Source organism: Temnothorax curvispinosus, unplaced genomic scaffold (assembly GCF_003070985.1).
Source record: "Temnothorax curvispinosus isolate PA1 unplaced genomic scaffold, ASM307098v1 QBEX01011839.1, whole genome shotgun sequence".
In the NCBI taxonomy this organism is placed as follows: domain Eukaryota; kingdom Metazoa; phylum Arthropoda; class Insecta; order Hymenoptera; family Formicidae; genus Temnothorax; species Temnothorax curvispinosus.
The window spans coordinates 1-25922 of record NW_020221619.1 but is presented as its reverse complement, the minus strand read 5'-3'; the positions used below and the strand labels follow the sequence as shown (position 1 = coordinate 25922).

General features: G+C 41.9%; 3 protein-coding genes across 4 annotated transcripts; all 3 read left to right on the top strand.

The window, feature by feature from the left end:
• Nucleotides 1–589: 589 nt before the first annotated feature.
• On the top strand, nt 590–2591 carry LOC112461827 (ras-related protein Rab-34-like). The gene is made up of 7 exons (XM_025027225.1): nt 590–956; nt 1036–1202; nt 1280–1381; nt 1470–1534; nt 1615–1745; nt 1838–2045; nt 2390–2591. The coding sequence occupies exons 1-7, from the start codon at nt 894–896 to the stop codon at nt 2461–2463; spliced, it is 810 nt and encodes a 269-aa protein (XP_024882993.1). The 5' UTR covers nt 590–893; the 3' UTR covers nt 2464–2591.
• A 7521-nt stretch (nt 2592–10112) lies between these two features.
• On the top strand, nt 10113–21351 carry LOC112461826 (NADPH--cytochrome P450 reductase-like). The gene is made up of 11 exons (XM_025027223.1): nt 10113–10311; nt 14188–14390; nt 15141–15333; nt 15701–15850; nt 17454–17578; nt 17752–17940; nt 18025–18263; nt 18379–18710; nt 18799–19060; nt 19144–19372; nt 19451–21351. Exons 1-11 carry the CDS (start codon nt 10300–10302, stop codon nt 19593–19595), a joined length of 2079 nt encoding a protein of 692 aa, XP_024882991.1. The 5' UTR covers nt 10113–10299; the 3' UTR covers nt 19596–21351.
• A 707-nt stretch (nt 21352–22058) lies between these two features.
• Nucleotides 22059–24803, top strand: LOC112461825. 2 transcript variants are annotated; one of them, XM_025027222.1, is made up of 6 exons: nt 22059–22464; nt 22582–23047; nt 23126–23460; nt 23537–23784; nt 23869–24034; nt 24128–24803. In XM_025027222.1, the coding sequence occupies exons 1-6, from the start codon at nt 22436–22438 to the stop codon at nt 24369–24371; spliced, it is 1488 nt and encodes a 495-aa protein (XP_024882990.1). In that variant the 5' UTR covers nt 22059–22435; the 3' UTR covers nt 24372–24803. The 2 variants fall into 2 exon arrangements, with proteins under 2 accessions (XP_024882990.1, XP_024882989.1); XM_025027221.1 differs by having other exon boundaries at nt 23534–23784.
• Nucleotides 24804–25922: the final 1119 nt, after the last annotated feature.

Genomic DNA, 25922 nt, shown 5'->3' with positions numbered 1-25922 from the left:
TATATATGATTTAACTATCAGTTGGTTTAGGTTGTAAACAACTACAGGCCCTACTGTGCAACTTATTTTTTATATGTTAACGAAAAATTAGTAAATTTATCCATCTTAACGAAATAAATTATCTGGAAATTAATTAAAAATTAAGTTAAAATATAAAAAAAATTAACAAAGGACTCCTTGATAACGAAATTAACAAAGTGGAGTTAATAATGGGCATTGAAAGTACAACGCAGTTGTTAATGAGTGAGTTATCAATATCACGATATTTAATATAATTAACAATACATAATAATATGATTAATGTCGCTCGAAAATGCGTGAGTCTTTAAGGAAAGAAAGAAGATTATATATTAAATGTATAATTTTTTTGTAAAACAGAATTTGCGCATTAACATTTGATGAAGATTTAAATTTTAAATTAAAATATCAGACGAGGATATATTAATAATTGATCTTTGCTGAAAAAGAAGAAAATAATTTCAATACGATACTGAATTTTTTATTTGTTATTGTCGCACCGAATAAAAAATAAATTTCTTATTCATTAATTATTACACAATAATTTATTCCAGGTGCCTGAATCGTTTTTTTCCACGATTACATCCGCACGAGCCTCCCCCATTGTACGTGTCGCGAGCGAACACCTGCCGCAGCAACCAATGTTTCTCGTTTACTCACGCAGAAATCAATCGTGCCCCGTGTGACCCACCGACAATAAACAACTAAGCCAGTCTCTGAACGGTGCCGGACAGTAGCGCATAAAAAATCCAGTCAACAACGATGTAATAATCGCAAAAAAACGCACTTGTGCAATAACACGCGTGGAAAAAGAAGAAGCGCGCTTTTGTTTCTTCTCAAAAGCGCTTGCATATTCGATTAGCCGAGAGTTAGATATGTTAGAAACGCGCTCCGCAGTTTACAAAATGATGAAGGAAGAGGCTCACGATGAGAGGCAGGTAGGGGAACCCATTCTCGAATTAATTAACGCTCGAACATACACGAACATACGTTTCTCTCTCTGATTTTCGCCGACAGATAACCGATTGGCCGCCACCTTTCTCGTCCGAGATCACGCCGTACAACGAGAGCGACTTCGGCGGCTTGATCAGACGGACCTGCGAGAACAAGAGCCTGACCCTTCGGATCTCCAAGGTGATCATCATCGGCGACGTTGCCGTCGGCAAAACGTCGTTGGTGAACCGGTAATGACTCGTCGGCGAACGACCACACCGTATCGTTTAATAAAATTTTGAACAAACCGATCATTCCTTTTGCGCAGTTTTTGCCACAAACTCTTCGACAACAATTACAAGGCCACCATCGGCGTGGACTTCGAGGTGGAGAGATTCGACATCCTCGGCGTGCCTTTCCACCTGCAAATGTAATAAAGCTGACGAGAGGCGCTAAAATGTTTACGGGGTGAATTGAACGTAATGTAATAGTAATTTGAGACAATGGGATACTTACAGATGGGACACCGCGGGACAGGAAAGGTTCAAGTGCATAGCGGCGTCTTATTACCGCGGAGCTAATGGTGAAAATCCCTCTCCCTGCACATAATCTTTATATCTGCCTCTCTGTATCTCTGCATCTCTCACGCGCATTTCATTTTAGTAATCATGGTCGTTTTCGACCTGGGGAACCTGATGTCGCTGACGCACTGCCAGCAATGGTTGAACGAGGCAAGTCGCTGCAACGTCGGTCCTTATCATATCTTTCTGGTCGGCGCTAAGAAGGATCTGTTAGTAAGTATTTTGGAAATATTGTTCATCACTTTTATTATTTATATTATTGCCGTCGATTTTATCGATCGCTCTTTCTTTCTGGGAAACGACAGTCACGCCCGGTGTACGAGATAGTCGAGAAACGAGCGATCGAGGCAGCGAGCCGGATGCGGGCGGAATATTGGGCGGTCTCGTCGAGAACGGGCAACGGCGTGTCCGAATTGTTCACGCGGGTCGCCGCGCTCTCCTTTCACGCGATGGCCCTGCGGGAGATGCAGAGCTTGAAGCTCGAACCGATCAACATCGGCTCGGCGACGATAAGTGAGTGGAAATCCGTGGGAATTCGGTAGAGAGCCATCATGCATTTAAATATAAAAGAATAAAATTTAAACCAATACCTTAAGTTAAAGAACATTTTGTTATTTTTTATTTTTAGCATCTCACAAATAAAAGCATAATACTTTCATCATTAAAAAAGAGTTGAGAATATGGGTCTTTGAGTGACGACCTATAAAGATGGTTAAAATGACTCAAATTGAGTCATTTAACACTATGAATATAATTTAATACTATGAATTTAACAGCGTAAACGCACGAAGGATATGTAGCTCATCCTTAAATGCAAAGTAAGGACAAATTGCTGATTCCGCTCTCTCTCTTTCCAGCGTTGAAAAGGGAGTCGAGGGAGGCCGAGACGAAGCGGCGGAGGGTGCCGAAGTGTTCCAGATGCCCGACGTGACGGCAGAATTTGACCAATATTCAAATAATGGATGATAAGATTGGAAATGCAAAGTAAATAAAAGCGGCCAGTTAAACACACAACGTACGCTCGTAACTAACAATGGAGGGGACACGTCACGAGGGTGTTCCCGACATTCTTGCTTCTATACAGTCGGAAAGAGAATCGTGAGACGAAAGTCGCGATTCCGCGCGGGCGTCTCCATTTGAATCTCGCGCGGCCGGCCGCGCGCCCCCGCTCGCGGCGCCACCGTCGTCTAACGCGTGCTCGTTGGTGCACGTTTATCAACCGTCCTGCGAATTTCCGCTCGGGCGCTCGGACTGCATCGGTCGGAGAATGACACAAAAAGAGAGCAACGCCGATACCCGCGAGTCCACCGACCGTCGCCGATCGTGGCCGATCGCCGGGTCGCTCGCGCGACGCACGTACGCGCGTCTTCGCCATCCTAGCTCCGCTGGAAATTCGATCCCGTCGTCGTTCGCCGCGTCGTCGTCGATATACTACACCTTTAGCGGAACGACGCAGCGTCCGTCACGCGTCGCTATTGAAGACCGGGCGATCGAGCATCGGACGTTTACCCGAATAACCGGTTAGCCGCTCAAAGGTAAATTTCGAACCGCATTCCGACAGGTGGTAAAGCGGCGGAGAGGGGGAGGAGTGGTGGCGGGATTGGAAACCGAAAAGGCCGAGGAGCCACGGAGTCACGTGACTGATAAGAGGCTGGGAATCTCGCGTGACAATAGACCTCTGGATAGGCGGATCATGTAACATTTCCCTAGAGCAAAAACGTGAAAAGTGACAAGTTTCATGTAACTATCTCGTTCTATTGGTGTCGAACAGAAAGAGATAAACTCTTCACTTTTCACGTTTTCGTCCTAGGGGAAAATAAGATACATGATCGATCCTCGCTGGTTCGTTTTTGCTGCACTTCCGAACTAGTGCAACGTGCAACACGTTGGAACGAGAAGAAAATTATATATTCGTCGTTTCACATTCAAACTTTGTGCACTGGTTCAGAAGTGCAGCGAAAACAAACAGGCCTAATCTCGCGGACCTTTTGCGATCCCCGCGGGAAACGCAGACTTTGCACGACTAAGATTTTGCATGGTACGCGCTTCATTATCCGGCGTTTTACTTTAGCGCGCAATTGAAGTCGCGCAACGTCACCCGTTTCTCGTTTCCCAGGACCCCTCGATGGTTTTCGTATCGATAGGTCAGTCAACACAGCTGATAAAAAGAGGTCTGTTCGTTTTCGTTGCACTAGGTCAGAAGCGCCTACAAAGTATAGATTTGATACCGTGCACCCCTGACCCCTTTGGTACCCTCTTATCGCTGCACAGTCCAACGGATGTAACGGCGCGCGACGCGTCGCTCGTCGATCGAACAGTCGGATCTTCCCGTGAGACACGTAAGCATGTGGCCCTTCAGTTTCTTAAATTGATCGCGCGGTTCGAAACGTTTCGCGTTTCGGAACATTTCAGCAAGACGTGTCGATCGACGAACGCGTTCTCTCTCGTCTCGCGTCGGATTAATTCCCCCGACCGTATACCGGCGCGCCGCACGAGCGCGATCGCACGTGCGATGATAAAATGATTTTCCAAACGATTACACGCTCGGAGAACAATAGGAAGATTATACGCGTTTTCTGATCGTTTCCCTGATTCGGATTATTTCCAAGCGTGACATAAACGATGAGCGAGACTACGAACGGTGACTCGGCATATGTATCGTTTTCGCAAGAACAAATCGTCATCGAGATAACGCCGAGCGAGAATTTTTCCCTGTGTGTAATCTCTGGTGTTACAAGGTTGAATCGAGTTTTTTTTGCGGCGCGCGTATGTCATGCCTCATCGCGGCATCCCCTCGCGCGCGCGCGCGTTGCGTGTGTGCATGCGCGTCTCGAGTGAAACGCGGCAATTAGCGCGGAGAAGTGGACAATAAAAGCCGGAGCCTTGCATCAGTTTTTCCAGGAGTCTTGTCCGAGACCGCTTTCACTATTCGCGACGATAGACGACTAGAGTGTCTTGCATCGTCTTGCGGAATGAGAATTTTTCCTCTCCGTTTTTTCTCTTTTCTTTTTTGTCCTCTTTTTTTTTTTTCAGTCTCGCCATTAAGAGATCTCCCCGCGGACGACGCTTGACTCCACGTGCAGAAGCAATCGACTTGTAGATGAGATCCCGAGTTTGATTCTCTTATGATTAACTTTTATGAGAGGTTCTGTTAAAGAGCAAGGAGTTGAAAAACGAAATAGAAAATTTTAGAGAACACAGATTCATTAAGGCCCAGTTTCGCAAGTGTCGGTTAACTTTTAATCTTGGATTAAATCACTCTTTGTCTCTTTCTAAGGGTCACGTTGGAAGGAGACGAAGAGTGAGTTAAGGCCATTGCGCGTAACAAAGTTTTAGCCATAATCGTAAAGCTGTAAGAAAATAGACCAACCACACTCGATTATTCTTCGAGCTCAAGGAGAATAATCGACTGTGCGTGGTCTATTTTCTTACGACCTTACGATTATAACCGAAACTTTATTAAGTACGTGCAATGGCCTTTAATCTAAGGTTAAAAGTTAACCGAGACACTTGTGAAACTGGGCCTAATGCCCATTTCTATCAATGTAGATTAACTTCTGATCTCGGTTTAACTTACTTTCTATCTTTTTCTAACTTTTAGAACTAGGAAAAGATGACAGGTAAGTTAAACCAAGATCAAAATTAACCTGCGTTGATAGAAATGGACATAAAGAGATTGATCCGCGTAAGAGGTTGATTAAAGAGCTAGGGAGGTGAGACAATTAGAAAACTTTAGGAAACATGGAAAGATCCGTTTCAATTGGAAATGAATATTCGACGGCAGAAGTTATCGACTACATCGCTGATATGTCGAAAGAGTGTTCGGTGATAACGTATATACGGAAGCGTTCTAGGAATTTGGAATTTTTATCCTTCGTGAAAAAAATTCGGTGTTATCTATACTCTCTTATCGCCACCTTCCGATACCTTGTTCTCTTGTCGCGCGGTACCCATGTCCGTTTCTATCACCAATGTAGATTAACTTTAATCTCGATTTAACTCACTTATCGTTTTTAGTTCTAAGAATTAGATAAAAGTTAACGTGCATTTATAGAAATACGTTATCTATTATAATATTCTTTTACTTTTTGTAGAGCGATAAAAACGAGACTCCTGGAGACGGCAACTTCTGAGAGATCATCTTCGAACGGCGCGTTTTTTATTCCTCCAGATCTCGGATCTCGTCTGGAAAGCTTATCTCGTGTCCATTTCTACCAATGTAGAAATTAAGTTTAATCTCGATTTAACTTGTTTTTTATTTTTTTCCAGTTCTAAGAATTTGTAGAAAAAAAAAATGGAAGATAAGTTACATCGAGATTAAAGTAAATCTACATTGGCAGAAATGGGCATTAAGCGTCAAGACAATCAATCACACAAGAACACGTGTACGATCTTTGAACCCCAAATGTATTATTCAGCGCGGGTTCGGCGCGGCCGAGACGTTATCGATATCGTTATACGCGCGCTCGGCAGAAGCTCGACGTTACGTCGTACAACGAAAAAACGTGTTAATCGTGTTCGAAATCCCCGCGAAGAACACGCGGGCAGAAGCGAGAACGTCGACCTTGGACGTTTTATCGCGTTATACTATTCCCGCAGGCGCAATGACAATGTAGAATTATATTATGCTCGCACGTGATGCGTTTGTCGACGCAGGTTCCTCCAAAAATGATGATTGATCACCGACACTTTGATCGCGCTGACGTACTTGTCTACTACTACGTCAGAGTGTCGAATATTCCTGCGTTGATATCAACTTAATTGACTTGTTCAGTCGACAGAAATTATCGCATCGAGAGCAGACGGTTCTTATCTCTCGTTTAAACGGCCTTGGTAAAATGCGGAGACACATCACGGATATAATTTAAAATTTATTAATTTTTTGTCACAATAGTCCCCGCACTCTTGAATGTCTCTCGCTAATGTCTCCTTTGTTCACAAGAATTTTATGTAGCTTCTGAGATTCTTCACGTGTCATTTTTTCTTATCCTTCGCGCTCTCCCGACTTCCCTGAGGATTCATTAGACTTTTAAATAGCTTCACAATGTAGGGTTCCTCGTCGCAGGCCTTCGGTGGCTGCTTTCTGTCCTCCCGCTTCGGATTCGACGTCGTCTCGATCTCGATCTTCTCCTCGTTTCTCTCGTCATTTGAATCCTGCAACGCAATTCCCCTTTCGTTGTTGATATGCGTCGTAACTGACGAACGAAATCACCATCAGGAATTTCGCTGACGGTATTTTTAACGCCCGGCAGTATCTCGTCAAGTACCGATTTTTCGCTGTGCGTGTTCTGGTGCACTTATGTGGATATTCATAGACTTTTGTATATCGTTAGCCAATCTCGTTGAATGTTTTTGAGAATATATTTTGTCTCGCAGTTTATAATGTCACGCTAATTGCGATGCGTTATGCTTAATTATACATTCGATTGAGCAAACCGGAACTAATCGGGTTTTAAAAAAAGGACCATTCCAGTTTTACGAGAATTTTGTTTTTAAATTGTGAAATGTGAAAAAAATGACACGCAGAAATCGCGATTACCGCTATGAGTGCTCGATGAGATTATGCCGGAGAAGATATCGTCGGCGAAATCTTCGTCGAGAAATCGACCTTCCCTTAATATAAAACGTCGATTTTTAAAAACGTTTTCAGAAACGCTTACTTCAGCGTCTGCCATTTCCCTTTCAGGTTCACTCGTCTTTTCAGATTCGCTTGTCATCGTTGAGAAATTTCGTCACCGACAAACTCCACAGCCTCGCACAGATTTGCCTCGCTGTTTGTAGTCAGCACTCTCGCTTTTTCTCAACTCGCGTCGTAATTTCCTTCTCGATCGTAACTGTAACAGGCACAAAGTACAAACACAGTATAATTTAGTTAATTAAGTCATCTGACGCCGCGCTTAATCACTCCTTGGGGTCCACTTCAAAAGATTAAAAAAAAAAAATCCAGTTTGTTAGGATATAAGTTAAAACTCGCCTGCGGGTTTCTGTCGTGAGAGTAGAAGAAAGGCGGACAATGCGTGAAGAGACATCATGATGAGCATGCATCTGTGATTAAAGCTGTCCCAATCTATTAACGCCATTAGTACAATCAATAAAGTTATTCCGCTGCGGATGCTCGTGAATTATTTATGAAATTTTAATGGATTCATGATTGCCCGAAGAATTCATGGACGCGCTCGATAAACTCGTGCAGACGATAAAAGAAAAAAAAGAAAAACAACCGAGGTATCGATATATCGTGTTCGTTTAATGCGATATTAGCATGTATTAGAATATGTCGGATACAGCTCAGTATCTGGCTAACCGATAGCTCCGGAAATTCGTCGAAATTGCTGGCAAAATTTCGCTTTAGTAATACATACGTATACACACATATATATATACAACGATAAAGCAATCATGTCTTCTATATCGTGTAGATTAGACGCGTGACGTATGTATGTAGGTATGGACGATACGTCGCCGGACGTATAATTTAAAAAAATTGACCTTGTGCAGTTAACATTGAAATTCGCCACCATAACGGCCTGCCTTCCTAAACTATCGCTCGTCGGGACGGAGATGGCTATTAAGTATATCACGCGCGTATCGCTCATCGAAGCGGAGAGATATTTTATTCATCATTTCCTGCTGACAAATTGACCAATAATCCATCCGTCTTCATCCAACATAACAATGAAACGATATTGCAACCGCAAGATTTTTTTCAGGGATGTTGTTTGCATACAATAGCCCGCCCTCCTTTTCTCCGTTGGGCAGGAAGGCATATAGGAGAGCGTTGAACGACTGGAGCAACGATTGGCTCTTCTTTCGGCGTGAAGGGGTAAAATTACCCGACGGATGTCATCGGGAAATAATTACGGCGGGGAAATTTTCTTCTCCGTCGGTGCCGTCAAGTCGTTAACAAAAACCGCCTAATTACGCAGTTACATTAGCGCGAGGCATGTCTCTCTCTCTCTTTCTTTTCACCCGTTTCCTTTTATTGGCTTTCACTTTCTCGACCGACTTCCATCTGCATGCACCGCATGTTTTCGAATGCGCCGCACAATTCCCAGCGATTATATTTTATTTTGCTCGACAAAATGATACCGGCAATCTCTTCGTATCTCGAGACAAATCGCAAAAAATACGTATAGACCGTCTATGTAATAATTACACATTATACGAGATTGTGTCGAAGATGTATATCGGTATACTCGGCGGCGGGTTTATATCGGAGAATCTTGTAATCTTTGTTCTTCGCGTTTTAGTTATCGCAAGAAGGAAATCTTACAATTATACAAGAGCAGATGTAAAATGCATAGTCATCAATATCGTAAATTAAACCTGCAACCTTCAACAATGCATTGCCTTGTAATATAGGCTGCATTCCTATATTAAACTTTTAAATTTCTCATTTTAATGCGTAATATGTTGATAAAGTAATTACCGTTGCATATGCATATCAATACACGTGTACGTTCACTTAATTTTTTCTAATCTGATTTTTCTGACATTTCCGCATTAAGATTTCTTTTTCCAGTTTACAGAATATATTGCTGAAGTATTTAATTTTACGTTTTTTACTTAAATTATGTTAAATACCTATATAATTAAATTCAGAATTAAACGATTACATTGTTTTACATCATTATACGTAATGCTGTATAAAAATATGGAATCTCCGAGCGTGTAAGGAAAACGTCTGAGGAAAAACACTCGTCAACAAATTAGTAAAGACATAACGTGCTGTAAGTTTTGCGTAACTGAATTATTATATAATTATTGTATAATTCGGCTAGGAGAATACATAATTGTATATCGGTATGTATGTAACGTATTCTTGTTAAATAGTACAATTTTCGTCAAAACACGTTGGAGGAATTCAGGAAGAAACGACAGACGCGTTATTCGTTACAGTTAAGTAATAAGACGATTGCAATAATAAAGGCCAAAGTGCCATTAAATATTCGTAGTTGCGAGTGACGATAGACGAGCGCCGTTTAAATGACGAAACTCAAGTCCCGCTGACGACCGTATCGCTGACAATTGCACGTGTTGGACGATTCTCGGCTTACGTCATCCGTTGCGTCTATTTAAAACAGAGCCTATTATTTAAACAAAATTTTGCCTAGAGCTCGCACTAAAGATTAATCGGTTACGGTTTGCCGAGAATAATCAGAATATATGTTCGTAATGATAATTCGGCGATTTCTACGTAATAATTCCGGACTCATTGTTCTCGAGAACGTGATCGGTCGATTTTGAAATTAATGCCCATCGGTCGAACATGTGCGACTTCGCACGTACGCCACTCGGAAACGAAAATTGTTTCTCGTGCGCGCGGACGGGAGGTAACCGAGCGATCGGGATTTCCGGGGAAGTTTCGGATTTCGTTAATTTCGCATCGCGCGGATTTTTTATCGGGGTGGAAGCCGCGCCGAGCGTTTAATTACGCGCAAGTGTAGGATGACTTGTCACTTCGTCACGATGGCACATATTTGCGACGGCGGCAACGGCGGTGGTGGTGGTCATCGTCGTGCGCGTTTACGACGCATGCATATTGATGGACTCGATCGTATCGTCGGTGTCGTATCGTGAAATCCGCGCGAGCTCGACTTGGCGTTCCGCTCCGCGACCGTTTTACAGTCGCGCGCCGATCGCCGTCGCGGTAGATTCTCGCACGTGATCGCTCAGACATCGTGCGGCATCGCCACGTGCATTAATCCCGCTTGCGAAAGCTTCCGCGAATTCCGTTCGCTCGTACGTTCCCCCTCACGCGTACAGCATGGATCTTCCGGTAAGCGAATCAAAATAACGTTATGTAAAATGATTGTTGACGCGGCGCGAGGAGATAACGCGATCCGTGATTTCCAGGAATTGTGTGAGTTCCGGGTATAGATCGTGTTGATTGACGTGCGCTGTCACGCATGTCGGATACGCAGAGGAGGTCGATTTTTGTCGGAAACTGCGTAAAATGGATCGAAAAGCCTTTGGACTTTTTGACGTTTTTTTTATACTTCTAAAGAGTACGCTGTTATTTTTTTTTTTAATGTAATTTGTGAAATTTAATCGTATCTTTCTCGACGATTGAACGATACAATTTGTTAGAGGTCCAAACGTGCGGAGAATGAAACGCGTTACTCCGACATTTACCGCGGCGCGTAAATCACGTTAGACACGAACTAGACGTTCGTATACGAAATGAAAGAAACGGAAGAAAACAAGGAAATTAGCATCAATGACGCAGTATAACTGTGTCAATGAAATACGTTTAGTAATAGCGATTGCTCGGTCAGTATTTGATACCGGACGATGCAAATTAACGGCATCTCTCTCGTTCTTCAGTTTTCGATATCTGTGATTTAATGTAGACAAGGCGATTGAAATGTTGTTTGACTTAATTAAACTTTTGAAATTTATTCAAGGATTTAGTCAAGAATAAATCCATGACTAAGGTCAAGGTAAAGCTGGAAGATTGACATTGGGCCACTAGAAATTAAGTGTTGTTGACCGTTGGGATCAATATACGTAAATAACTTGACCTTAACCCATTAAGGACAATCACTAGGCCCCTAAGGCGCTTTTCTGTTTTAAATCTGTCATTCGGACTTTGATCAAAATTTTTAGATGTCAATTGATATTTAGGGTTCAAAAAGCGTTGCTCTTTCCGAAAATCGGCCATGGTGGGTAAAAAAAATTTATAAAAGTTGAAAAAAAGTTTGTGAAAGAAGTAAATGAATTCTGCCTTTTTACTGGCAAATATTCAACTAATGAATGATTTCATCTACCTTTTTAAGTAGAGTAATTCGATAGAATTATTATTTGAGTGAGCTATAACAAAAATTTTACTAAAAAAAGATAGACAAAAATTAGTTGCATATTTTTCAGTAAAATGACAGGAGTCTCTTACTTTTTTATTTCCATTTTCAACTTTTATACTCTTTTCAAATATTGCACCCTATTTAAAATTTTTCACCCCAGTCTAAAGATTTTTTGTTAGGATCCGAGTTACAAGGATATTTAAAACAGAATAGCGCATAAGGGCCTCCGAGGACTTAAGAGTATTTTGAAGCCACCAGGAAATAATACCTTCCGACGACAGATTTTAAATTGCAATAAATAAGTATAATTAAATAAGACAAAAAGTTTGTCGTGTATCGGGTAATTGATGTCAAAAGTGTCACGTGGTAATTGAGGCCTGCTAAACAATTTCCTAGCGCATTTTTACCAATTTTTCATTTTTAATCGACTTCAAAAAAAGGAGGTTCTATATTCGGCGTGTATGTATGTATGTTTTTTTAATATTTTTAAATTTTTTAAATACCTTTTAGTTTTTTTTGAAAAGTCGGTTCTATTTTTTAAAACATTTTTTTATTAACGATAAGCTATCTGTAGTTAATGGTTAACTATTTATCGAAAGTTGCCCGTTAAATATGAAGTGTCCTAACGAAATGAGCAAACTTCACCAATTTTGTATATTTTGTACATACATGTTTTTGTCGTTTCAGGAAATAATTGCGTAATTTTCCGCGAATTCATTGAGTATTTTTTTTTTCGCAGCGCTACTAGCTAAATGGAGATCGGCTTAAAGTTAAACACTTGTAAACTAATAATAACGATCAATCAACGCTCGCGAGGTCGTTATATCGGTTTGACAACCGACAATGTAAATCTCGCGGAAGATTTATGGCCGGGACGCGGCGCTTTTCATTTTTTTTTCAAATTCTTGCAATACAACGGAGGAGCTAATTGCATACTAAGCAAGCTCGGTTACGTGACTTTTTCCTCATTCAGCACGGGACGCTTTTCAGAAGTCATCGTGACGCTTTCAGACGGTCGCGGTGAATCGAGCGAGCGGAATAAATCCAAGATAAGGCGACTGTCGTAATAAGCGGGCAGGTAGATAAGCGAAGAGAAATAAGATAATAAAGGCGTGCTTTGATATAGATTATAGATGAAGAACAACAGATGATGTTTCGAGCTCATTGCTCCTTAAAAACGTGTAACTCTCGCGTGAATCTGAGCCGATTTTATTCCTTCACCGCGAACGCGCGGTGGTGACGATCACGAATCTAATAGATCCCACTTGCGTTACGCAAGCTGTATATTAAGCTGTGACACAATAATTATATAAGTTTCGCTCTTCCGTGCAGCCGCGTAATGAGTGTGTTTTTTTTCTCGACGTCAGAATGACAAAATAATATCAGCGTTCTCGCGACGAGATAACGAATATTGTGTGGAACCGAAACGTGCAGAGTAATGCCAAATAATCCCGCCTTATTATCATTATCGTCGATCGCGAGCGTGAGTCATAATCTCGGCCGACAATGACAACCTTTCGTCATAATCTCGGCCGAATGTCGTGCGAGTATGACATTCAGAAATCTCCCGAACGTCGGGATTCGGAATCGTCGCGTCGCCAGTCGTCAATAACACCAGCGTCAGTCATTCATCGTAGTAAATAAGTGACGAAATCAGTAGTAAGTAAATAAACAGCGACTCTCTTGATCGTTGACGTGAGGTGAACCCTTGACTTTTATTACTTTACTATTTTACTACTTTATCACTTTACTATTTTATCACTATCACGGACGATTGCGATAGGAGCCGCCGGCGAACCGCGCGCGTGGCTGATATAATTAAAACAACAATTATTTTACAAGGACTTGTATACGTCATTCGTTTTTCTCTGTCATTATCAGGCGGTGTCAAGTGCACGTGCCCGTGGAAGACGCGTTTTCTTTCTGCAATCGGAGCATTGTCCGTTCGAATCGACTGATTTCTCGTAGTTAAAGACGATTTTTACATTTTCATATTACCAATAATAAATATCTTTTTAATAAATGTCTTTTTCGACAGCTCGCTTACCGCCAGTATTTCTTTCATAAGACGATTGACTTACGCGATAACTCGACCACCGCTCGAAACAATGACGAACAAACGGTCGATCGTGATGCAAAAGCCTGCGAAAGGAAATTACCATTCACATGAATTTCGTTGTCAGACTTATTAGCATTTATTCCAATTTCGAACGGGTGGGGGAGGGGGGAGGAGGAGACGAGGGAAAAGTCTGGCTCACGCGAAAAATCCGAATGCAAAATACTGACGTAAATTGCCCGGCGTAAAGCGCCTCTTTTAAAATAAATCCACCCGACGATCCGCGACAGGCGTTATCACTGACATTCAACCTTGATAAAGGCGAGATAATAAGAGTCGAGTCACGGCTATGTCCGCTTCGAGTGCGTAATAATTTTTATGCGACAATTGTGTATCCTTAACTAGTGGATACTACAATGGGGAGGGTCAAGAACGATAGCGTTTCCTAATTTCCGCTCGCTACGTCGTACCCTTGGTATAATAGAAACATTTCGGATTTTGAGTTTAGGTTTTTGAGAGCGCTGGCAACAAAGACCATATTATGACATATTTGATCATATTCTGTATTAATGGCGAAAAGACTACATTGATAATTAGCGTTGCAAGCGTGGAGTTAAGAATGATAAGATAATGGGAGGGAAAAAAAAATGTACGATACCTATTTTTGTCCACGTCTCGAGCGAAATAATCTGGCGCGGGCATGAAGAGTCTTGTCTCTCGAGTTCATGCACGAGAAGTATAAATCCCGCTGAAGTCAAACGATCAATCAATTGAAATTGTGTTGAATCTCTCGCAGACCGCGGACGCGTCGCAACCCAAGGCTATAAGAATGGCAGGATCACCGGAGAGCGGAAGCGGCACGGAGGCGTACGACGAGACGTACTTTAGCGTCCTGGACGTCCTGTTGGTCGTTGGTCTCTTCGTAGCGGCAGCATGGTGGCTCCTGAGAAGGAGAAAGCGAGACGCACTCACGCCAGCGCCAAAGTCCTACTCCATTCAGTAAGTGCGGTTCTTATCGAGAGAGAGAGAGAGAGAGAAACGCCTTATCCTTACACGATCCCCTGATTTGCGTAAAAGGAAGGACCTCGATAGGATTCGAGTCGCTACCGGCGAATAGTCGGGGGATTCCTTCGTGAATCACTCGAAGGAAGGAGGAGGTTTGGTTGAACCGGCAAATAAGACTCCATTTTTATGTAGATTAATTTTAATCTTGAATTATTATAGCTTACTTTTTATCTTTTAGACCGAGACTAAAGTTAATTTACATTGATAGAAATCGACATAAGAAAAATCCACACTGTTATTTAAAGGAAATTAATGTGTATTTCTATCAATGCAGATTAACTTTAATCTGCATTGTTTAACTTACTAATTGGTCTTTTTCTAATTTTAACAATTAGCAAAAGATAAAAAGTAAATTAAACCGAGATTAAAGTTAATCTACATTGGTAGAAACTGACGTTAAACTGATACCTTGAATTAAATAATATTTTGTTATTTTTAACTACAATGTGTGTCGAAATTTATTATTTTAACACAAAACGATATTATTTTAACTTCATTGGTTTAGTCAAATTAACATTGTTTTAAATTAACGACATTTTTTGAGTAGGAGAAGTGGCGACCTACAGAAATGATTCAAAATGACTTAAATTGAGTATCATTTGACAATATTACGAATTTAATAGTGCAAGGATTAGAGTGGCATTGTAATGCGCTGCTTGAACGCCTACGATTTTTCAATTACAGATCGACGTCCAGCGCCTCGATACCACCATCGGAGAATTCTTTTATCAAGAAGCTGAAAACCTCCGGGCGAAGTCTGGTGGTGTTCTACGGCAGCCAGACGGGTACTGCCGAAGAATTCGCGGGTCGTCTCGCCAAGGAGGGCATTAGATACAAGATGAAGGGCATGGTGGCCGATCCCGAGGAGTGCGATATGGTAAGCGAAATCGTTATGGCGATTTACTGTAAGTCCGTAATCTCGGAGAGGGGAAAAGAGAGAGCGCGGGAATTAAATTGCAATTTGCAAGTGCACGAGGATGTGTTTGTCGTACATTTCCACATGCGAGAGAGACGGAAACTTGCCGAGCGAGACTTCTCGAGTGATGCTGTTGAGCCAATTGAGACATTCTCGTTAACTATTAAACGTGCACGTTTCTCGCACGTGCAGAAACATATGTACATTGGTAGTTGTCTCGTCTCGACTTACTGGACGACCTTACTGCGGACGATAAATAACGATATTATCCGTGACGCAAAAAAAAAAATATTAATGATGCAAGAAACGTTTGTTTTTGCTGCGACAGGAGGAGCTAGTACATCTGAAGACTATTCCAAACAGTTTGGCGGTGTTTTGCTTGGCCACGTACGGAGAGGGCGATCCCACCGACAACGCGATGGAATTCATTGATTGGCTCAAGAACGGCGACGGTGATCTCACAGGATTAAACTACGCGGTATGTATATATACGTCCTCGGATTTATATGTTCACTGAATACTTCCGGATCGAACATATTACGTCGTAATCGCCGTGAAGTTAATTTCGTCCTTTGTCTGAGTAAACTGCTTTGTGTATACAATTCAGGCAATTCAATTTAACTTTTATAATACACGCATTGACGATTAATAATCTTAATAACGATAATTATGCGCGGCGAGAATATGTTGGGAGAAAAAAAAACGCGGATGTGACCCAAGGATGCAATTAATGCACACAAATAACGAATTTGTCTTCCTCTTCCTTATTGTTTCTTTTATTCCTTCGTATTTTTCTTTTCACGCTTTTCACATTTTTTCTTTTCTATAATGCATTCGTTTTCTTCCTGCATTTGTTTTTTTTTCGCATTTTTTCTTTTTGCGGTTTTTCTTTTTACGCGTTTTTTGCGCCATTTTCTTGCTTTTTTCTGTCCTGCTTTCGTATCTGTTTTATTTTTCAAATTAAATGATTAGAATATATCTCGCCTTGACATTGTACATTGTACTATTGCAGTGGTGCCCTCTCGGGCCTCTCGTCCAGTACGCCATTAGGCGTTACGTAAACGCATGATTGACTGTCGAGCAGTATACAATACATCACAGTCATCACACATGCGACGATTATGTTCGATACCGGTGGGCCTATTCCGTAAGGCCGTCACATAAAATCGCGGAAGAACTTACGAAAAACTTAAGAAAAGCGTAAGAAAATCGACCAATCCCAATCAAGTATTGTGCTGTCCGTAACCCCAGTAGGGGAAAATACTTGGGATCGATCGGTTTTCTTACGCTTACGTCCTTACGGCATTTTATGTGTGAAGGCCTTTTAACTCTTAACGACAGTTTCGTTATCGTTATATTGTCGTTGCACAGCTTTTTTTGCTTTTTTTACTTGTGTTGCACAGATAGTAAAAAAAGCTGCGCAACGACAATATAACGATAACGAAACTGTCGTTTTACAGAATAGGCCCCACGGGTGTATAAAATCGCAGTTTCTTCGGATAGAAAGTGAAAGTGCCGGTGCACGGTAACGTCGGAAGTGCGACGAGTATCTAGCGATACCGGCGTTATCGCCTACGATATTACGTACGCGAATGCGTTTCGATACGAATCATGAACATCGGAATGTCGTGCAATAAGCTCTTCCGCCTCACCTTGCGGCACCGTCGCCGGGTCGGCGCTGTTGTGGCGCGGCGGCGTGCAGCGATATCGCGCGTGTCGCACGTGGTACTGAGAGATATTGAGGTTAGAAAATCGATGAAAAACAGAAAAATCCGAGATTGCCGATCGCCGGCATCGCCGCACGAGATTCCCGCTAATTTTTTGAAGAGTTTGAACTTTGGACTATACTTATATAGTCGAATAAACCAGAATTAATCTTTAGCTACTATATGTATATAAGTACTATGTATGTATAGGAAGGTTTATATAAGGACTATATAAGTATTTATATGGGTAAAGGTTTATTTAGTCAAAGATTTATATAGTCAAGTACTATATAAATACTAAATAAATATTTATTATGTAGTCAAAGGTTTGGTCAATAATCGCTTTGCATAATCGCTTACCTACTTTCTTTTCAGGTATTCGGGCTGGGTAATAAGACCTATGAGCACTACAATGAGATTGGCATATACGTGGATCACAGAATGGAACAATTGGGTGCTACGCGCGTTTTCGAGCTGGGTCTCGGGGATGATGACGCAAAGTAAGGTTCCCAACGTGCCCCTCCTCCCCCTTTCCATCCGTTCTTTAATTTAAAATAAATATTTTTTTCATCACATTCATTATAGGCAAATATATTTTGTTTGTCTTACCAATCATTCTTAATTTCTGCAATTTAGAGCTTCTTTTTCTTAATAATTAATTTCAATGTTACAGCATAGAGGATGACTTCATCACGTGGAAAGATAAATTTTGGCCGGCCGTCTGTGAGTTCTTTGGCATCGAGGGAGCCGGCGAAGATGTCAGCATTCGACAATACAAGCTCACGGAGCACGTGGATCTGCCGACCGATCGCGTCTACACCGGAGAGATCGCGCGTCTTCATTCCTTCGCAAATCAGAGACCGTAAGTTCTTATTTACTGTGGAATTGCGTGAAATAATCTTTGTTCTTACTTAGCATTCTTAACGTCTGCATCTTTTGTCTCTAGGCCGTATGATGCGAAGAACCCATTCTTGGCTCCTGTGAAAGTGAATCGCGAGCTGCACGGTCCCACATCCGACAGATCGTGCATGCACATCGAGTTCGACATCGAAGGCTCCAAGATGCGTTACGAGACAGGCGATCATTTGGCCGTCTATCCCGTGAACAATGCGGAGCTGGTGAACAAAATTGGCGAGCAATGCGGCGTGAATTTGGATACTATTTTCACCCTTACGAATACAGATGGTATTTACTCGCTCTTTATTTTCTCTCCACTCCTTTTTACTTTTTTTCTCGTTTTTTTTTTATACAATTTATTCATTTACGTTTTTTGAAAGATAAACTGTTATTTGCTTTACAGAGGAATCCACGAAGAAACATCCGTTCCCTTGCCCTTGCAGCTACAGAACTGCATTGACACATTACCTAGACATTACGAGTAATCCGCGCACGCACGTTCTCAAGGAATTAGCAGAATATACGAGCGACCCCGCGGAAAAGGAGAAGCTAAAGCTGATGGCGTCGACCAGCGCGGAAGGCAAAGCGGCCTATCAGCAATGGATAAATCAAGAGAACCGCAACATTGTGCACATTTTGGAGGATATTTCCAGCTTGAAGCCACCATTAGATCATTTGTGCGAGATCTTGCCACGGTTACAGTGTCGATATTACTCGATATCTTCGTCTCCAAAGGTATCTTTTTTTGTTGATTTTAAGAATAATAGAATTTGTCTATTTAAAAAAAAAGACCTTTAAGTAAAAATCGTAATTCCTGTTTCAGCTCCATCCAACCTCGGTCCATATCACGGCGGTGGTGGTAGAGTACAAAACTCCGACCGGCAGGATAAACAAGGGTGTAACCACCAATTGGTTGAAGGAGAAACATCCCTCCGATCCACCCTGTCTCGTCCCGATTTTCGTAAGAAAGTCTCAGTTCCGTTTGCCGACGCGCCCGAGTACCCCCATCATCATGGTTGGTCCAGGAACTGGTCTAGCGCCGTTCAGAGGTTTCATACAGGAACGGGACTTTGCGAGAAAGGAAGGTAAGCATGCTCTGCTTTTGATTCCGTAATCGCAGCATTTTCATTGCGGTAGAGCGTTACTAATATTTGAATCTTAATCCCAGGTAAAGAGACGGGTGACACGATACTGTACTTTGGATGCAGAAAAAGCCAAGAGGACTATCTCTATCGTGAAGAATTAGAGGAATACGTGAAGAACGGCACCCTAACGTTGCACACCGCGTTCAGCCGCGAGCAACAGCACAAAGTCTACGTCACGCATTTGCTCGAGAAGAACAAAGAGGAATTGTGGCGTGTCATTGGTGAACAAAACGGACATATTTATGTTTGCGGGTTAGTCCAATGCATCTGCTTTTCTATTACAAAAAAGAAATTCGTATTCAAAATTTAAATTGTTTGTGTTTTTCTCAGGGATGCGAGAAACATGGCACGCGACGTGCACAATATATTACTCAAAGTGGTGATGGAACGTGGCAACATGTCGGAACTTGACGCCGCAAATTACATCAAGAAGATGGAGTCGCAGAAGCGATATTCCAGTGATGTTTGGAGTTGAGTCAATATTAATTGTATCATAGAGAAATATACAGAAGCATTTTTTTTAATGCGAGGGTCCAAGCTTGATTTATTCAAGCGACGGGACAATCATTAGTAACGACATTCAGTCAATTAAACCTTTCATTCGCTCTTTCTTCATTCCGTGGTTTTTATCCGGTGAGTTTCATCATGTCCTGCCGTATAGAATAACTGTAGTTGAATTATTGTTCATAGCCAGAGCCGACGTTACGTATAGAGAGTTCTTAAATTTTACGTAAAGTATTTAATTGTATCTGACTTATTTTTCATATTCGTCTTTATAGATAACAAAATACATTATTTAAATGCTTCGGAAATTAGTTTATATATTTGTACATAATATCGGTTTTCGATGAAAAACTGACTTCAAAGTTATTGAAAAAGAATGTAAAAGGCAACCTAGGGGGTTATTTGTACCCGTACTTCTATCAATTTCATTTGTGTGTGTGCTATACACAATATAAGTAAATATATGGCAATTACATACTATCTCGTATCTTGGACGTTCGTTAAGCTTTCATTGTCAGGAATCTTCCACTTGTACATCCTTGGTCGAGTTTTTGCTGTATTTATTCGTACGTAACGTTCTTATACCTGCCTGGTCAATAATTAAACTAATGAAATAATCATAAGATTATTTCACGAATAATTTTATACTCACAATAATCTTTATCAAATGTAAGATTACTTAAACGGACCTTCTATACATTTTAGATTCTACGAACAACAAGACGAGATAAACTAACTCGTTTCTGCTCACGCTTGAATATTTTAGTGCTTTTTTAGACATGTCAATGAAATATCGGCTCTGGCTCACCATCATATACCAAGTTACTATTCATCACGCAAATTGTACAAACAGTTTCATTAAAATTCGGCTGTTTTTTCATTATTATCCGCGATCTTCGCGATCGCGATGCGCCAATCTAGTTAATTAAGTCTCACGTCAAATATAATAGGCGAATATATACAACGGATATAATTTCTCTTTGCAAGCTCAGTATATAGTCAATGTGAATGATTGTTATTGTGCAAGAGGACTTTGTACAATTGTTAAGTTTTACGCACAAGGCATATTTAAACCTGAAGCTGTGTCTTGTTCTCAGTAGTAATTACATTAAAAAAAAAATTGTATAATTATATAAAGTATACAATCCCTAGAAGTTATTGGTCCGTATCAATTGGTGATATTAGTCAGTATGCAAGTAGTGACATTTTTTTTAAAGAGATATTTGGAGCAGATTTATTTCAGTGTTTAAAATAACGCTTTACGCTAAGTTCGTGCACGTAAACCAAAGCGATCTGTAGTGAAATTTGAGGCTAAGAAAGTTACTAGTGAATATAAATTCAAATTCAATCCATTATTGTTTACTCCGTCGCGGCATGCGGAATACGAATCGAAATAGGTATCGCGCGCGCGCGCGCGCATTGGTTTCAATCAACGTTAAAAATGTTAACTTAGAGGTTTCCTGTCTCTCTACTTGAAGATTATCGTTCAATTATTGATATTATTGATGCGGTAATACAATTATAAACAAATTAGGTGAACAATTGTGAATAGCACGATCGCTGTTTATTCGCGCAGCGTTTTTAATCTAGCTAGAGATATCGAGGTATGTGCGAAGCTATACGTCTCTCATGGCGATTGTATAATGAATTTATAATTAATTATATTTTTACACGATGCATACAGGGATGGTGAATAAAAATCAAGTCGATTGACATGTATAACGCAACCAGTTCACATTATTCGTAGCGTAATCTCTCCAGATGGGACATAAAACTCACAATGACATCACGATAACGTTATCATGAGTTTTACGTTCTGCTTGGATCATTCGCGTATCTATAGGAATGGTAATACTTTTATATTTAAGAAAACATTTACAAACTAACTTTATAATTTCTTTCCTCTAAGCATAGTTTAGAAAGTGATCGTCCAAATTCAAAAAGTGACCAGTTATCTAACAATAATCGAAACATAATTGTGATAAACTGAATCTCAAAGTTCAGATTGTCGCTGAGGATATCAATAACGTTATACAGAGCGTCTCGCAAGTGCAGCATCATATATTTAACGTTTTTTTTTTGTATATTTTGATGCAACGCCATTCTGACGTCATTAATCATTGCTTTTTAATTGAATATATAAACTAATCTTCCATATTGTGAATAATAGTGAAGATACCGAATATGTTGTGCGAGTAAAAACTTTTGTTTCGCTCTTGTAATTTTTTTCCTACAATGCTGGGTTTACGGGGCACCCTGTGAGTGGAAAAAAACACCGACCGTCTCTTACCGGCAAAAGTAAATCATGTTTTGCCTTCTGCGTCATTAAGCGTCCGTATCATCGACGTGGGTTCGCGTCTCAGCTGAATAATACACGTCGTGGGCGTCGTGGCCCCCGGCCACCCCGGGCCCCGGGTTCCCCGGCGACCCTCAGTGGCTCAGTATCATGCGCATAGGGGTGGAACGAGCCTCGCCGCGGGTACGCGAGAGTCCGTTTCCGTTATATCGTGGTCAATATTTCAGTCACGGCCCGAGCACGGGGGGATCGATAATGTGCTCGCGTGTGAGGCACGGCGTAAAATAGAAACTATGAATGGCAGAAATAGGCGCGGCAGCGATGCGGCCGCTCCGTTAAAAGGTCCCAGTCGAGGACGTTGCGCGCGTCAGAAATCGAAAGGGCATCAGTAAAAGGTTTCCCTCTCTTGCTTGTTGGAAGACACGCGAGGTTGTGGATTCGTGGTGGTTACCCCGCGACGGGACCGTCGCCGATCGGATCTTGTTGATGGGGAGGACCCTCGGGGAAAGCATGAGATGCGAAGTAACAGCCGCAGGAGAAGCGCGTAAGTCCGGTTTGTTTATATCTCACAGGAAGTTTGGAAAATTGCCCTCGGGCAAATGATCGTCGAGCAATTGTCGAAATTGGTTGGGATTACGGGGAATTATTCGTTATCCCGCAGGATCAGCCCGCTGACACAGAAGATCAAGGCTCCTCAACACCTGCTGCGACTGAAGGAGGACGAGGGCGATGGGTGCGAGGACGAATGGAACGATCGCTTCCGGCTGCCCAGTTTGCCGCGGCAGAAATCGTGGAAGGACGACGATGCCCCGTCCAACGGTAACAGCGCGGCAACGTCCGTTTCCTGGTCGCAGGAGGTGGAGAGCGTGGCGACTCGTAGACTGGAGCAGCAATGGGCGACCGTGGAGAGGACCCTCTACGAGGAGGATGATCAGCTGTTCCAAGAGTCCGCTTTGGACGAATGTATACAGTGGAGATCGCAGATACCGTACCTAAGGATAGTCGGCAAGAATCCGGCTGCAACGAGCGACTGTGAACAGCGGGAGGTTGGCTCGAGCGACAAAAAGACAAAGAGACGTGATCCGCCAAACGATGAACCATTCACCGAACGCAATTTTTCGATAAAGGTAAAGGGAGAAGCTTTCTGTAGCGGGTGGTATATAATCTGCATACGTACCTATATTGTATCTTTATGATATTTACAGGAGGGAGAGGATTCTGCACAATACAAACTGAACAAAGCGAAATTCGAAGATGTTCTCGACATGATGATGGAACATGTAATCTCAGAGTTTTTTCCTAACGAGAAGAGCGATACAGATTCCTTGCACGACGACCTAAGTGACGCCCTGAGAATAGCCCCCGCTCCCGTTCATGGTAATAGAAATTCGTCAAGGAACTCAAAAGCGAATTGGACGGAGGAAGCAATCTCGCCGAATTATATCGAGAACAAGTCTATAAGCATAAGAAACCGATTGCTGGATACCGAAAGCTCCCTTCAGATAACAAAGAACGATGCGAACCATCAAGGAGTTCAGAAGTAAGATTAGAAAAGAAAATAAAGTATTAAACGCGGGAGCGCTTCTTCTTATTTTATGTAATCTGATTTTTAGAAGGACGAGGAATTCAATCTCCGCGAACAAACTGAAAAACTTTGATGATGCGGGAGATGACGACGCTTTGAGGGCCAAGGAACGCTTGTGCACGCCACATATAGGCAGAAATAAGCTTGGCACTATTTTTAACGAGAGGATCGTTGTAAGCCCCGTGCCTTTTACGGTGTCCACACGAGAAAGCTTCTCTACTTTAAAGACCGTCCCGATTAAGTTTATGTACGAGAATTTGGAAATTTCTTCCCGCCAAGGTAGATGAGCACCGAGTCATTTCAGTTATCAATTTGATTGATGCATTAATATTAACACTCGCACAAAAATCGTTGATGTTTTAGGATCAGCTGGCTACGTTGGCTTCCAAGGTTCCGCGAGAAGATCGGGTGCATTGAGGAATCCAAATATTCATTCCGCCTGGCAAGCTCCCGTCTCTCCTACTGTTTGGCCGAAAAATATTCGACTCGCTCCCATAGACACTTCAAGGCTTCCTAGCAGCAGAAATGGGTGCGTTGGTCGTGCATTGAGAAACGTTTCTTCTTTCCTTTAAATGGTCAGGAAATTAAGAGGATGAAGGATAATTCAAATTATAAATTTCAGATCATTGGCACCGTCGCCTGCTGCCCTGCACTGCAACAGAAAACCCTTGAGCCCGATATCTCGAGCAACGATGCCGAAATCCGCCCACGCGACTCGCGATCGTAGCGGCGATTTTTTGGCGATTCAAGGGAAGCACATCGTTCCGGCGCAATCGAGGATCAGCTTGCTCTCGGCTGGCTGGGACTGCACTCCCAGAGTGGCCAAAGGCAAGAAGAAGAAAGTCCGAGCGACGGAGAGACTCTGAGAAAAAGCTTAACGCGACGAAATCGGAAGAAGCGCTTTGAACACAGCTTGCATGCGAGAAATATATTTTTAACAAATGTTCGATATGTGTATGCTGCGTGTAAAGCCGAGGAGTACAAAATGTTGCTTTGACGCGTTTCGGTTTCGCATCAGGATAACGCTTGAAGCACGATGAAACGCTTTAAGAAGTATATACATATATTTATCGTGTAAAATGTATTTACGGAAGATGATCGTCGCACGCGTATACGCGCGACGTTTTATTTTAAATACCGTTGTTCCGCAGATAATACTGTCTCTACCTCACCGCGCGTCCGTGTTGTTCAAGTGTTCTACACGCTTACCGCGAATGGATATATTTTTGTATGCCGCACTATTATAAATTTATTGGATGTGAATAAATATATATAGCAATGTTGTTGGATAAATGTAATACCACGTGTTATTACACTCGCAATAATTGTTCTAATCCCGGAAATTCCCCCTCAACGAGAGAAATCCAAAAATTAAGGATTAAATATAGCGTTACGTATATTATTATCGTAAATATAAAATAATGGTGAATTATATTTTGCCCGTTACGTCATATGACATTAAGATTAAAAATATATCGCATGATAAGGAATATATACGTGTGTGTAAAGAGAGAAGAAAATAGCAAAGGTTACACACATGTGGCGAATGTGTGGTGCAGGTGCCTTTGTTTAATTAATATCCCGCGCGTTCTTATAATAATAATGTCGCTCGCTCCCACGAGAGGCACGTGGCACAGAGCCGCAGGAAATTTCGAACGGGGGCGCGGGCGGTATTTGCGCAAGTTCGGGCTTTCCTCTTTGGCGTCGCGACGCGTTTACTCCGTCTGGTTTTAGTTTAGCGCGAGCCCGCAACGGTGGAGGACGCTTCGAATAAGTCCGGCGAAAGGTTTTGTCGGCACGTCAAGGATTTCGAAATAACGCGAAATAAATACGCGAAGAAACGAAAAAGAAATTTAACGGAGAGTTTGCGACGCGGATTTTTCGATCCCCCGGCGCAACGACTGCCGCAGAGTTTACTCTCGTAAGCGAGTTCATCCCTTCGTGATCGAGAAAACGTAACCGTCCACTATAGTCAGATAAATTTTCAAACGAAATTTTTCCTTTTTCTTTATCTTATGCAATTTTTTTTAAATATTGGATACATACATATTTTTTCAGGGCACGATTATGCGTGGTAAACCCGAGAGAACGCCAATAAAATTTGTATAAAGATCTTTATGAGGATATCGGTCGAGCAGTTACGAGCGACGCGTACTCCCGCAGGATCTTTGTTAAAAAAGATTTATCGGACGTCCCATGATAACGCAGACGAAGGATCCCGCCGGCGATATGTCTACCTACGAAAGGCCGAGCGACGCGCATCATCTGTCGACGATGACGAGGATCGTAGGGGTGTGCACCGCTATTGGTGAGTCTCGATAACTTTATATCGCATTTAATAACCGTACACGCTTCATCTCTCCGAGCTTGTATAAACACGGTGTATTTTTTCGTCGAAGGATGTGCAAGCGGGCTGA